Source organism: Schistosoma haematobium, chromosome ZW, assembly GCF_000699445.3.
Source record: "Schistosoma haematobium chromosome ZW, whole genome shotgun sequence".
Classification (NCBI taxonomy): domain Eukaryota; kingdom Metazoa; phylum Platyhelminthes; class Trematoda; order Strigeidida; family Schistosomatidae; genus Schistosoma; species Schistosoma haematobium.
Window position 1 is genome coordinate 54,111,029 of NC_067195.1, and position 16,396 is coordinate 54,127,424.

A 16,396-nucleotide genomic window follows, 5' to 3' on the forward strand; every position below is an offset into this window, starting at 1 on the left:
ACAATCGAAGATGAAATGACCGTCTACTGCTTCCATGTTTTCCATGTTGGTCTAATTTTATTTGACTTTAAAATTCAATTATTAAATTACTATAATCTTCACAAAACCATTTTTTTGATATTAATCGAATGTGATTGAACACAAAATTACAAAATGTTTTAGTAAAATCTGAGAACCATACAGTAAATACATCATTTGCAAAATATTAGTCCACTGTCTCAGACTTCACAATTCTTTTGCTTCCACACTAATCATTCTTTGTAACTGTTCTCTTTTCTTCGATCTTCTTAACCTTCTGAAGCCAGGTATTTCACTTTCGATTAATGACACATACTACTTATATCGGCCGATATAAGTAGCACGCACCGTAGTTTATGAATTTGATTATATTTTGATTAAAAATGATAGAAAATACTATTTACAAGAAATAAAATCTTCATGTATACCGTTTTAAATTATCTAGTACTTATGACACATAAAGATGGTATAGAAGACTTTGTGGATCAGGTGGATGATTTAGGTGAAGTTTTATTCTCTGGGTTGAATGATTTGGTCATGGAGCTTTTATTGTTATTCTGAATAACATCATCAGCACAAGCTTTAAGTAGAAAATAGCAGATTGAATCAGTTAGTTACTTTTTTATCTTGTGAAAATGTCTTTAATTTGTTAGTTTAATCAATAAATTCAAAGTTTTTACACTTTTTCTGTTGTGTATTGCCAGGATATTCATTGTTATATATAATGACATTTAGAGAAAAACTACTCTTCCTCCTTTTTTTAAGGATAATTGTTGATAACATCAAGATAACCATTAATCATTAAAACAAAAAACAGTTTGAAAATAAATCCTTGAAAATAGATAAATCAAAATATTCTTTCTTCTTTAACTTACATATTTTGCCCAAACATTTATTGTCAATATTTGATTTTTCTCATCTAAATCTAACAATTGAAATAATGACAATCCATAACCAACAACTACACGATCTTTAGTATTTTTTACTGGGCGTCCAATTTTACCAGCTTTTTCATAATTATCAATTAGTTGTTTAATTAAACGTTTCTCCGATGATGGTATTACATGTTCTAATAATGAAAAAAAAAAAAAAAAACAAAGAAAGTATTTGAATATTAGCGTAGAAAACTCTAAATCAATTTCATATTTAATTAAGAATAAATATTTTCAAATTAAAACATTGAATTTATCGAATGAATTTATGAATGATAATACATTTTACAGTTGAGTTCATGAGTCAATTAAAGATAGACCATCATGGAAAACCTGAAAGCACTGGATGACCGTTTTGTCCTAAGATGGGACTTCTCAGCAGTGAGCATCCACGATCCCGCAACGCGAAATTCGAACCCAGGACCTATCGGTCTTGCACGCGAACACTTAATCTCTAAACCACTGAGCTGGCATCCACTGGTGTTAATGTCTACTTTCAACCAATCCACCATTCACAATTTTCTTAAGTCACATACTAGGATGAAACGGCCCTTCAGTGCTTCTAGAATTCACATTCTCATGAGTTCAACTATAAAATTACTAAAATCTCTCCAAACCCCCTTCCGAATAATAATAAACGTTTACCATTTAAATACAATGAAATTTCTGTGAATTCATTTTAGAATATTCATTTTGTGTTCATAGTAATTTGTTTTCTTTTCAGTATGACGATGACACTTTGTTGTAAGACGAAACCAAGTACCAAAAATAAGTGAATTTGTTCTTATTGGAATGGTTCACTGAACTGTTAGACGCCAACTAGACGAGCTAACGTTTAATTATTTCAGAAAAAATATTAGCAAACTAAATCAAATCAAAAGGTATACTGATTCCATTTAAATCGTTTGGAAGCGAAAACATCAATTTTGTTAAGTGATTATGACAAGAAACAGTAGTTTTTTGCATGATTGGCGTCATTTTATGCTTTTAAAAAGTGTTGCAATATAAAAATAGTTTAAATTTCATTCCACTAGGTTATGCCGTTAATTAGAAATGTTGTTGGCAGATATACTGTTTCTTTATTGGAAAAACTTTTATGCCCCAAACCCGTGATACGCCAATGTCGACCATCCTGAGTTTGAGATAAATATTCGTGTTGTCGAACTGTCGTATATGCACAAGGACTGCCAAAAAATGTTATGGTTTACCAGTAAAATCAAACATTTTAAGGTAAAAATATATAAACGTAAGGTGCGATAATGTTACTAACACTGCTGAGGAGTCCCATACTAGGACGAAACGGCCGTTCAGTGCTTCCAGGTTTTCCATGGTGGTCTAGCTTCAATTGACTCATGATTTCAACCTGTGAAATAGTTTACAATTTGCTTGAAAACTAATACGTCTTTGCTAAATAACAATAGTCTGATAGAAGATAACTTTACCAACCTGTATAGGTGGAATAACGAACAATGTTGAGAGTTTCAGTGGAAATTGATACACTGACTTCTATAGGAAGACTATAATTCATGGGCGACCTTTGAGCAACGATATAGTGACCTTGAAAATGTCAACCTACTAACTAAGACTAAATGAGGGCTCTAAAGCAGTGTGAGGAATTGGAATTATGATTTACAGTTGATGGGTTAAAATTAGATTTTGAGTTTTCATCACAAATTGACATCAGATTTAATGCCGAATCAGTATTTAGCCAAATGAGTGGATGAATTCCGCGCTAAAATCTGAGAACTGTTGTCTCAAATATGATTACTTTGTCCATAAATTATAGTTTGGCCATCAGATGATTTATTTTGAAAGATTTCTGAACAGAAGTGTATTTTAAAACTGTCTGGTTACTTTAGAGTTGATTGGCTTCTAATATTTTAAGAATGGATTTATACTAACAGCACATGAATTGTGAACACACATGATTGACACTTTCCCTTAGAGTGCCTTAGTTCCATGGAAAAAAGTATATCGAGTGATAATGCCTGATCTGTAACTGTCAATGACTGTTCATTACACAAAGATAACACACTGGGCATGTATTTTGGCTTAATTCTAAATGAAGGTGACTACATAGTTTAATATTTTGCACTGATTACTGCAATGCTGAAATAAATTGCCCGGTGAGAATAATTATATCATTTTGATGGAGTTTTGTTCTCTGAGTTGGATGGTTTTGTCGTGGAGCTTTCATCGTTTTTCTGAACGACATCAGCACAAACTTCAGATAGAAGTGAATTGTTCGAATTTCTCCATATGCGTTTCACAGCTTGTTCCGTACACCTTGATGCCGATTGGTTATTATTGACCTTAAATTTGTCATTGTTTACTTCTTTGTTTTGGTTGTACCATGGACCAAAGTTTAAAGTTTAAACTTTCTCATCCTATTGGCCAATAAATTTAAATGTTGATCTCCAGTTTATTCAATTCACGTAAGTCAACATATACGATTCACTTGGTATTGTTTACCTGAATCTTCCTATTGATGATTACGACTGCAATTATTCAGTCTCTTATTGGCATATGTGTATCCTGTCCGGATTACCTCGATATTGTCTTCAGTCACAAACATTATAAGCAAGGATGGATAGTGGCTAGCAGTGGGATCTAGGACTCACGGTTTGTTCTATTTTGGACTTTTCAGCTGGATCTACCTGCACCTGAGTTGATGTTCACTCTGAGACTCGAACCCAGTACCGTTCGCTCCAAACGCCATCGGGTTATCCACTTAGCTACTGATTCCTGATATCCACTTGCAGGTAAATCCAGCTGACGCGTCCCAACTAGGATGAAACGCGCGTCCCGGATTCTACCGCTAGACACTATCCATCTTTGCTTATAATATATATAATGTTTAAAAATGTACCTCATTATTTTATATGTAAAACACCAAGTATTTGGTTTTAAAAATGATCAGATAACATCTCATAAAATAGGAATTAATTTTGTTCTTAATTTTGAAATGAAGGTGTCATTTCAACTTATATATTGTTTATAAGAGACATTAAAAAACCTCAGCTTTCACACGAATGAGTTAGACAACAATTTTTTACGTAAGTTTCAAACTCACCACTTTATGATAGCGATGATAGGAAAAATGAAAAAAAAAAATTTTAGTCTACACAGCGTTTGTACTGCATAAATTCTACTCTTTACACCTCGTTTACTTTGTATTTCTGACGATGGTAAAATGAGTAGAAATGAATAAATTCTTTTTACTAATACTTTCTTTCTTATAATTATGAATAGTCAATTGGTATTCTTAATCAGCATTTAATATTTATGAATTTTTGTTGCATAGCTACTGAACCATCTGAAATTTCATTGGAGTTTATTTTTTAACTTTATGAGATTTCCCTATATGAAGTGGTTTTATTCTTGTAAATAAAAACAAAATGTTAGTTCATGAGACAGTATGTCGTGAGATACAATTTTATGTTAATTAATGAATAATGAGGTAGTTGTCAAGGCAATAATTGTAGATTAAAGATTAGATAAAATAGATATTTCTTAAAAAGAATTTATTATATTCAGTTCTATATAGATTAAATCAATTGTTTTCTTAGAGTTCAATTGTAATCTTTTGCTAAAATGGACATAAAGTTTCGATTAATGTAACTATTCAAAAAAGTTACAAGTTATTCTATCTACTGATTCTACGAAAAAGAATTCACTGATCTTTATATCATTGTTAAGATTAAATATCGGGCTAGTTATTGTAGGTTTTCATACTATCTAGGTATAAATTTCGATAAAGCAATGATGAGAAGACGAAGTTTATCAGAATTATGTGATATATTTGCGGAATACACTTCGAACAATCTGATCACACATATACTTGTTAAGAATATTTATATATGAAAATTAAAACGTCAACTAGACAGGTTAAGGGTAAGTCATAACAAAGGAAAGATATAAAGTATATAATGCAAAGTTTAAGTCTAGAAGGTTAAAATAAAATAACTCTTTATTTCAAACGGATGTTTTAAGCCAAGAAAAATCAAATTTAAGAAGAAAGAAGTATTCTTTCAAGGTTTCCTTGGAAATAATTCACTAACAATTTGTTTCAAAGATAAATTCTTGGTAAGTCAAATAAGAAATCAATCTTAACAAATTAAAACACTCTAGGAATAATGAAGTTGCCCATAGAATGCTATTTTTAATAGGTCAATTGTATAGCAAATTAATCTAAAATATACTATATAGACCATTATATCTAAGTAAGAAATGAAATGTTATTATGTCTGTCATAGTACTTTAATATTATTTAATCACGTACAAAACTTAAGTTGTAAATTGTTAAAGAATTACAAACAAGGTACAAACAATTGTTCAATTATCTCTTACGTTATGATTTTGAATGGTTCTGTTATGCCTCGATAAGCATAATGAATGGTAACTTTTGGAATCCATTTATGGATCAAAAGTATACGTACATTTCTATTATATAATTATTAAATAACTAAACTATTCATATTCATGTCCCTCTTATTATGAGCTTTATTTTGACCTATGAACTATTATTATACAATTTACCATTCTTGAATTATATCCTGTCTATTAATTACTATCTCCCTTATTCACAGCCACATTCGGCCAATTCTTGTATAAATGTTGTTTCCTATTTTATTGGTACGATGTAATCTGTTTGGTTGGTACATAAATCGAGTATGTTTGAAATAAATGATTTATATTGCAGAGGCTGAGATTGATGTTCCGGACTTAACTGGCTGGGCTAGACAGGAAGCAGGACTGATAAGTACTCTAGACTGATCATACGGGTTTTACGTGTTATTGGTCCGATTGATAATTCACTGCTTTCTAATCGGCAGTATCGTTACGTTATACATTAACAGGGCACTCAGGCCACAAGTTATAACAGGTTCTTTCTCGAATATCCTTTTATTCAATAAAATCATTGTTAGTTTACTCAAGGTGTTAGCAAAATGTATTTTTAAAACAAACAAATAAAAAATATCAGAAGGGATTTTGTGGAGATAGTAGTAATTTCAACAGTTGAGATCATGAGTCAATTGGAGCTAGACCACCATGGAAAACCTGGAAGCACTGGATGGCCGTTTCGTCCTATTCTCGAACTCCTCAGCAGTGCCGATCCACGACCCCGCCTCGCGGGACTCGAACCCAGGACCTATCAGTCTCGAGCCAGGCACTTAACCAACTAATTTTTAAAAAATTTAAATGACTTTCATAATGAAATCTTGTATTATAAATTGTATTTCATATAAACAGTTATCAATCATATTTACTTTTGTCAATCTTTCTTTTTTTGACAATTATACAATCTTTTATCAAAATGCTTTTTAAATGTTTAGTTATTCATCTTGATTATTAGATAGAAGTTTAAAATGACCTGTAAAATCATCTGAATTAATGAGCTAATAAATTATTCTCTATAACAATACTTATAATATAGTTTTAATTTAACTAATTTATCATCTGGGTCTGTTGTAAGATAGTATCTCACTGAAGTTAGTAGTGAACGGTGGAGCGATTTCGTGGATTGGTTGAAATCAGATATTAACACCGGTGGATGTCAGCTTAGTGGTCTAAAGATTAAGCGTTCGTATGCGAGACTGATAGGTCCTGGGTTCAAATCCTACGAGGAAGGATCGTGGATGCACACTGCTGAGGAGTCTTATACTAAGACAAAACGGCCATCCAGTGCTTTCATGTTTTCTATGATGGTCTAGCTTTAATTGATTCATGAATTCAACTACTAAATTTATCATCTATTAATGGTATTTAGACATTAGAAGGATGTTGAGTCTATGAGAACAAAATTTATCAGGGTGCGAATTTTCTTGGGTTTACAATATCATTGTTTTCTGCCTTTTATTCTATCAGATAAATTGAAAATATTGTTGTTGTTGTCTAATGAATATAAACAGTAATTATCAATCGACATTACTACTGTTATGCTATCTGACAATGGACTTTCAAAATAAACAGAGTTTAGATGATTAACAGTTTATATAAATAAAACATCTAAGAACATAAACAGTTTGATATCAAAATATGCTTCCTTTATTTCTCAATTAATTTGGAAAAGTCTAAAGCTTTTTAAAATTGGTTTATATATTCACGAAAATGTAACACAACGTTTAACCTAATGATAACAATGATAATGTATCTTTAAATAAACGGTTTAGATATCTTAGAACACGAACTAGAAACTTATTTTTCATACTTTTCACTCTTTTGAACACGCATTACCAATAAAACTTACAATTCATTAGAGAAAAACGTGTAGAACAATGTCTTTATATTGTCATTATTTTGATTACCATTTGGTTGTCCGACGAACTGTTCAATTTATGTATCAATGACAATAACGGTGGAAAATATTTTTTTTCTAGATTTGACACTGTTATAATTGAACTAAACGCTTTTATGTTTCGATGTAATGGAGAAGATAAATATGAGAGGTAAAAGTGGATTTAACACTAAGAATAAATCGAAACTTTATTAGAATACACTGACAATTGAATGTTTAATATACCATGATCAATGGTCAAAGGTAAAAACTAGGCAATACTTAATGATAATTAGTTACTAATTTAATGTATAAACACGATTTACAATATCATAAGACTTAAACAGATCTAATCAATTAATTCAATCAATAGTATAGGGGTTGTGGAGATTATTAGGTTTTTTTATTGAGATCATGAACCGATTTTAGACCACCTCTGGAAACCTGGAAGCACTAGACGGCCGTTTCGTCCTGTTGTGGGACTCCTCAGAAGTGCGCATCCACGATCACGTACGTGGGATTCGAACCCACGGCCTTCGGTCTCGCGCGCGAACGCTTAACCTACTGAACCACTGATCCGGCATCCAATGGTGATAGATTCTAACATCAATTAATTTACTGAGTTATATATTTTCTCATTCCTAACCGTTATATTGTAATATCTCTTCATTTATTAAAGAGAAGGTAAAAAAATTTAGGTGACAAAAAGAAAAAAATCAGTATATTTATTTTTATTTGTCAAAGATACCATCGGGAATTCGGAAGCTGTGATAGATTCATACACTTCAACTTTATTTTACAAATTACTAGATGACTTCTGCTTATAAACTCAATTAAAAATACACAGAAGAGGTTTTGTGGAGATTTTAGAAATTTTAATAGTTGAAATCATGAGTCAATTGAAGCTAGACCATCATGGAAAACCTAGAAGCACTGGATGGCCGTTTAGTCCAAGTATCGGACTCCTCAGAAGTTCACACCCGCCCCCTGCGAGATCCCAACCCAGGACCTATCAGTCTCGAGCGCAAGCTTCTACTGACTCATGATTTCAACTACCCCTTCTGAAAATAATCTTTTGTGAAGTGAAAAGCGATAAATGGATTGGAATGAACTGGAATAGTTTTGAATAAACTAGATCTTTCAGATACACAATCATTTTATGAGTACAATATTCCACAAATGGGATTTTTGATGTTTTGTAGTAATCAACAGCTTTAAAACTGAGATCAGTTATTAACAAGAAAACATTAATCATTTTAAATAATCTCTGCAAAATTGTTCAACTAAATATACAAATGTATTCGAAAAGTTCCTAAAAAGGTCTGATATTTTTTGAACTAACATCAATAAGAGTATCGTTGTAAATTAGAGGGGAGCTGAACAAATGTTCTGTTACAACTATTTTGGAGATTATATCTGAACCCTCCAGGACTATCAATGATAACTTAGCCTTTCGACTTTCAAGTATACATCATAAATCTTTATAATATTACCAGAGCCCAGTGTTTTGTTTGAAATTCGATTATTAGTTTGTTGACAGATTTATTTTGACTAGATAATAATGTTCAATGTAATTAAGTGGAACTATATAAAAATCTAAATTATATCAGTTCAAACCAATTCAGCTTCAAACTATGGTAATACAGCTTTACAAAACATACGGTTACTTAAGAAACCGATTATTATTACGTAAAAATGACTAAATTTTATTGCTTCCGTAAGAGCGTCGATTGGAATCGTGAACCGATGTAAGTTAGAAAATCATTGAACACCTGATAGTACAAGACGGCCGTTTTGTTCTAGTTTAGGATTTCTCAGCTGAGCACATCTAGTATCCGGCACGCGAAAATCAAAAACACAAGATTCTTCGCCCCGCGCAATGTCACCACTGACTGTTGGGTTACTGATCTAGAGATTAAACACGCAAGACATAATGTCATGGGTCCCATTCGCGCATGCGAGATTGTGGATGCACACTATTTAGGTGTCCTGTGCTAGAACGAAATTATCTTTTAGTGTTTACAGGTTTTCAATAGTTGTCTAACTTTAATCGGTCCATGATCTTCACGTATTTCAACAACCTTCTAAACTTCATAATAACGATAAGAACTTCCTTAGAGGACAGGCTAAAACAAATTGTATTTCCAGAATTCCGAAACAACTGAAAACGATAGTTCTATTTCACTAAAAGCGTCCAAAAATAACTTCCAACAGAGGAATATCTGAAATGGCATTTATAATGTTCTACAAAATTTCAAGACTCCAATAAATAAATAACTCACAAAAACGAAAATTTGCTTTTGTTAAACTAAAATTACTTAAAATGTATTTCAATACTCAAATTTTTTTATTATTCAATGATGAAGCATGGAGTTACTGATTACAGAACTTAGATTTCATACAGTAAGTTGCAGATTTGAACAGGGCTTCACCTATTCCAGTTTGTGTTTCCTTTTAAGATCAATAATTCTCACATAAACAGTGTAGCTAAAATGAGGATATTCGGTTTATAAGTTAGGTCACTAATGAGTTATCATTATTACTGATTGAGTTTATTATTGTATTTTTATAAGTGATTCTCGTTTATAAACTATATAAAATGCCTTATTAAACTAATAAACGAGAAAACATAAACACCGTTGGATGGCGGCTCAGTGGTCTAGAGGTAAAGTGTTCGCGAGCACGAGCGTGGATGCTACTGTTGAGGTATCTCATGCTAGAACGAAACGGCCGTCTATTGCTTCCAGGTTTTCAACGGTGGTCTGATATCGGTCGATTCATGTTCTTAATTAAAAAATTAACAATCTCCACAATCCCATTCTAATAAGCACATCAATTTTCAATAGCTATAACCGATCCCACAATTTTGGGGAAAATTTGACCGAATCCGGGAAAATTTAGGGAAGCCGCCATAGTAAAATTTAGGGAAATAGCACCGAAACCCTGAAATTTCCCCAGATCTGAGGGAATTCCTCAATATTTCCCCAAATTTAGGAGATTGGGTATGTTCATAATTAAGAACAGTGCTAAAATATGGACTTAAACATTGTTACAACAAAGTATAAAGTAATATTAATTTAAGTCCACCGATTAAAAAATATATCTGTAGAGAAAATTATTAAGAACCAATAAATATACATTATAGAGTATGTAGTGCATTCACTTGGTATTGTTTGACTTGTATCTTCCCATTGAGGTTTAAGATTGCAATTGATCAGTCTGTTATTAGCATATGTGCATACTGTGCGTATGCCTTGATAGTGTCTTAATTCTCAAGCTTTTTGTAAACAATGATGGATAGTGGCTAGCAGTGGAATCCAGGACGCGCGTTTCGTCCTATTTTGGACTCGTCAGCTGGATGTACCTGCATTGTTTGGTTTTAATTGGTCAACAGATGATTGTGATTGGTTAATCAAAAAGTGACATTTATATACGTATATACGTATTAAAATAGCTATTTTTTATCGACACGTGTACAGAAGAGTCGTAATTGAAAGTTCTTCCTTTCTTTCTTTCTTTTTTATAGAAATAATCAATCGTTTGATAGAAATAAATACAATAATTTGTTACACAATACCGCTTATGATACTTTCAAGAATAAAGTCAAAACATAACAAATAAATTAGTGAATACAAGTTCTTACAATAGGAAAATGCATATTATTCGGAAAAATAACTACAAATTATTGATTAAAACTAAACTATTACTACTAATAGTAATAGTAGTAATAGTACGTTCATTTATGGTTTATATAAAACTAAATAAGAAGTTTCCAGGAGTTACATTACGGACCAATTGCAGTTAGATAACTATAGAAAACCGAAAACCCAATATAGATATTCTTCAAAATCTCTGATACAGGTTCCAAGAGAGTTATTAAACTTGACTAAGTAAGTGTGAAAGTCTTCAGCAATGTATATTCACGACCTAAAATTCGATTCAACTTAGAACTTTCAGCTCTCTCTCTTTTGCAATACTTCATCTTTAAACGATTGGATATCTCAATGTGCGAAACTATCATAGTAACTGAATAAATAGCTAGACAATTTTAAATGAATAGAGTTATTATAATTAGTTATATAATTAAATCCGAATGATTTACAAATTGTAAAGTAAATGTAAGTGAAATATGCAATTATGTAATAAACTGAAATTCAGTTGATTTATTCATTTAATTTTAAGTAAATAAACTTGTAATACAAGTAACAGTTAGCAATATTAATGCTCATATTATAGATTTTGTGTAGGATAAATATCATGTTCATTTATTTTAAAGTTATTTGATCTAGTCAAATCGAAATTCCCACTTCTCATTTAATAATAACGTTGAACTGGTTTAACAGATAGTAATAGTGTCATGTTGTTTACATTTAAATATTATTAAAATTCTATTAGAATAACATATATAAGTGAGCAATATTATTTTCAATTAGATCCTCATTTATGCTTTACTCTAATATATAGTAATATTTATATGCATATATCAGTCAAGGCAGTTTATTATTTAATGATAATAGTGGAATAGATTACATAAATAAGCAATAATAAATCATAAGTAGTAATTGATAGTGTAATGAAATGTGTACTAGTTGTGATAAGATCAAAGAAACTCTACTCTAACACATTCGATCAATAGCGGTCATGTAATAGATAAAACTAGGTCGTTTAAAGGGATTAATCGTATTCCTAATAGTTTTCTTTATGGAGTTTAATCTCGTCTCTTACATATAGCAGAAGCTAAAGGAATTCGAACTAACGACTGAAGCCTTATTATTCATAGGAAATTGTTAACACCTTTATCTCTTCCTTGGCCGAATTACCTTTAATAAAACATTTTATTCACAATCATTTTACGTACTCTCTTCATTTATTTTCTTCACCCCTTACTTTTCTTCAAATATAGCCTTTATTGCCAGAAATAAAGAAAAACAGCTATCTGATTTCCCATGATTTCTAATATTGGTTTAATCAAGATTAGTTGATGATATTATACTTCGAATTCAACAACCGCCTCAATACTGTAAATTATTTTGTTCACTACCCTAAATGCCTTCACAAAACAAAATGTTCATGAACATCAAGCTAAAATATAGTTTTCTTGTTGATAATAAGACATTTAATTACAGAAACGTTACAAGAGTTACCGTAATAATCCATCTTGTTTTGGGATAAAGTGATGTAAACAACGAGAATAAATAAGTGATCATCATAAAGATTTTGTAAACTTTTTATTTGTCATTAAATATCATGCTTGATATGTCATGGGATCGTTGGCTATCAACAATACTTACAAATGCAAGACTTTAAATATGGTTTAAATTTATTTCTGGAGCCCATGTGCACCATTGGTTTGGGATCTGGTTAAAGCGCAGGACATTCGCTTTTCGTCCTCTCATTTTCGTAAACAACACCCCTGCCACGAGAAGGCAGTGAATAGGACTTCCCTGGCAGAGGTACATGGGCTCCGGTATCCTGCGGGAACAAATGGCGTATGAACCAATCGTTGGTCACCAGCTACCATGGGAATGCATCTCCTCACGATGCTCCACTGCCTTGTGGATCAGACCTTCAGGTCAAAGGCTCGGGGTGTGGCCCCCTGAGAAAACCACCTGCTTCGGTCTGGGCGACCGGGAAGTATCACAGCCCACACACACACGAATATGGTGTGGCGCAAACATATTTGGTGCCCTCTTGTACCAATATTTATGTGTTGAAATGATATTAATATTTCTCATAAACAGTTAGGGCCAATTAAGTAGATTCAAATTAGTGCACAGATTGATTTCTATACATGTTTGTTCAAAAATATGAAATAAACTACCTGTCTATCGTTTAGTAATGAGCATCTGAACAAAAGAAAGCATTGAATTTGTACAACCCCTATTCCTAACTTCACTGTTGATATGGGTCATACCAAAATGAATCATAACGGAACGCCAATTCATTAATTGAAATGTTTTTAATTGTGTCTCATTTTGTATTCCTACACATTTTTGTGTTCATCTCTTTATTTTTTCGTAACTGTTACCAATATAACTTCTATCGAAATAGTTTGCAAATTCTGTTACTGAATATTATGCATTCTTTTAGCCGTTGAATGACAATTTCTATGAAAACTTATTTTGATTGTCATAGTTACAATATGCTACCACTTTTAACGAGTTAATTAATTACTAAATACTATCACAGTTGAATTCATGAGTGGACCTAGGCCAGACCACCAGTTGAAACCTGAAAGCACTGGACGGCCAATTTGTCTTAATATGGGACTTCTCAGTAGTAGGCATTCACGATCACGCATGCAGGATTCGAACCCATACTAAAACGAAACGGTCATCAAGTGCTTCCAGGTTTTCAATGGTGATCTAGCTTAGATCGACTTGTGGATTGAACTGTGAAAATACTACAATCTCCACAAATCCTCCATACTATATATTATTTTTACAATCCCTTGTGAAATTGCAATATTATGATGTAACTTTGCTATGTGGTCAATAATATTTAATGATTTATAAATTATATGTAAAGCCATAATGAAAAACTAATTACAAAGAAATGTTCCTTCGAACTGTCCAGTATTTGCCATACAATTCAATAAGAATTTTCATTTTGCTAAAAAAAGAACATTCTAAACAATTTTAAATTCTTCTCAACATTATTATTATTAATGGCTTTATTCAATATTATATTTTGGTACAATATAGAATTCTCAGCACAGGGTATTTCAACAAGTTACTTACGCAAAAAACAGTGACGAAGACAAAAAAAAGGAAAAAAAGGTTTTAAAAAAAGACCGAAAAACTGTACAACTTTTCAAATTAGAGACATGTTAAGAATGAAGGTTATTGACTAGGTTAACTCTAACAACCTGTTCGTCACAGAGTATATTTGCTAGGTAAGGTATTATAGAACTTTTATACTTTTGCTTGCGTGCATGGATTTTAAAGTAGTTACGTCTCGTTCTACCAGAAGATATACAAGGAGAAAGATAAGAGTGAAGGGAATGGTTAGTATCTGATAAAATAACACCTGCCAGGAGTTTGCATGACTTTAGATATCTATCCACAACCATATTAATTATGACTTCGAAAGATTCACCACACATCTTGCCAACTGCCTTCAGCACTCTCCGCAATACAGCAAAGTCTTTTCTCAAAAGCCCGGGAAAGAATAATGGAGAACAGTAAATGATAATAGGTAATATGCAAGAATTGACTAATTGTAAGAGTAAATGACGAGTAATCCCAAAAGCATGCAATCCCTTTATGTAGTAAGTCAGACGGAAAACCTTCTTTGATAACAATAAAATGTGAGAAGACCAAGAGAGATCAGACGAAAAGGCAACACCAAGATAGTTGACCTTCGACACTGTGTTTATCAAAGTCTTCAATGGCACAAGCATTATAGGATCTCAAAACGGTGTTTAGATGCTGTTCATGTTTCATGCTAAAGTTAACAGCTTGACATTTAGACGGATTACGTATGAGACCATTACCAACAGACCAACAATCAATACGAGACAAAAACTCATTCATTTCTATGGGATGTAAACAGGAAGAGATAGGCATTCATACAGCGAGATCATCCGCATATTTCACAAAAGATTTTTCTATGGAAGATGGCAGATCATGCGGAAAAAAAGAGAATAAAAGAGGTGAAAAAACAGCTCCTTGTGGTACACCTTCATGAGACAGTAGAAACTCTGAACACTCTCCTCCAAATACAGTGTACCGTTCCCTTCCAGAGAGGTAAGAACATAGCCAGTTGGTTATCTAGCTGTCAGTGTTGACGCTGATTAACTTGTTAATTAAACGTTGTTTTGGTATAACTATTTAAGTGATTATAATCATATTCTTGACCATTTCTGGCTTGTTATTGAATTCATTGAACTTCTTTTAAGTAACCATAACTAATTGAAAGAAATTAATTCTCATACTAACTAATAATACTAGATATTGTTGTGGTATTGATATTATTATATTTACTGTATAAAAGATATGAGAGTTTATTACACATAATTATTAATACTACATTAATCCGTTTTAAAAGTTATTTCACTGAATAATAGAAGATCAACTTATTCTGATGGAGTTTTGTTCTCTGAACTAGATGGTTTGGCCGTGAAGTTTTCATCGTTCTTCTGAACAACATCATCAGCACAAACTTCAGGTAGATGTCTGTGTTGATGATACCATTCAGAAGAACGATGAAAGCTCCACGACCAAACCATCTAGTTCAGAGAAAAAAACTCCATCAAAATTATTTAGCTGAGTTACAAATCTTCTCTACCATCTTATTAACTTATTCAATTCACTAATTCCTTATATTTACAATTTTCTAATAATACATTATAAACAAATTTGATTTATTAACAGCAATGTTTAATTATAATTCAGTTATATAAATAAAAAGTCATTACATAAAATTTACCTTGATAATACATAGAGGAAAAAATACACACAAAATGTTATTGGTTAAACAAATGTTAGGATCTATTTTAATGAACCAATCATTGATGATTATTGATTGATTAAAATTACATTTGATATAATGTTAACAGAAATCAATACACTTGTTTATCACTATGCATTATTCAAAGGAAAATTGTAGTGATGTTGTTTTAAAGCTTAATAGGATTAATTTAGATTAAGTCTAAATGAATATACATAGACTTAGTGAAACATAAATGGTAGGATGAAGATGAAATCATACGATCAATCTTTTTTCTTTATCATTTTTTTTCAACATTAACCCACTATTTTGAAATTGTTTTTCCTTTCAAGTTAAGATTTTGAAATGGTAGATATATTTGATAGCCTTCATTAATAACTATATCAATGTATAATGATCAGTAACAAATATTTGTAGACAATATCATTAATTAAATATGAGGAAATCTGGAGATATATTTCGCGTAAATGAAATGAAACCAACTTAATTGTGTAATGAAATATTTATTGTGTAGTTTCATTTGCTTTAATTTATAAATGAAAAACATGGCCAATAGTGAATGAAAAAATATTCGTTAGTTTACAGTAATTGATCATAGGTGTCTTTAAAGCATTTCTCGTTTATGCTGAGATCAACTAGTAAAGAATACTGACGTTAGAGATAGGGTACTGGGTAAAGATAGAGGATCTGTTGATGAGATAGTAAATCTTTATCAAAT

At 31.6% G+C, this 16,396-nt stretch overlaps 1 protein-coding gene across 2 annotated transcripts in view; it reads right to left on the reverse strand.

Annotated features, from left to right (window-relative positions):
- The window catches only part of CHRNA2_2 (Neuronal acetylcholine receptor subunit alpha-2), a 94,955-nt gene that overhangs the window by 46,047 nt on the left and 32,512 nt on the right, over positions 1–16,396 (reverse strand). For both annotated transcript variants that reach the window (XM_051211770.1, XM_051211769.1), the window contains one exon: positions 894–1,087. In XM_051211770.1, the coding sequence (XP_051071867.1) occupies positions 894–1,087 (194 nt within the window). The remainder of the gene's footprint in view (positions 1–893; positions 1,088–16,396) is intronic.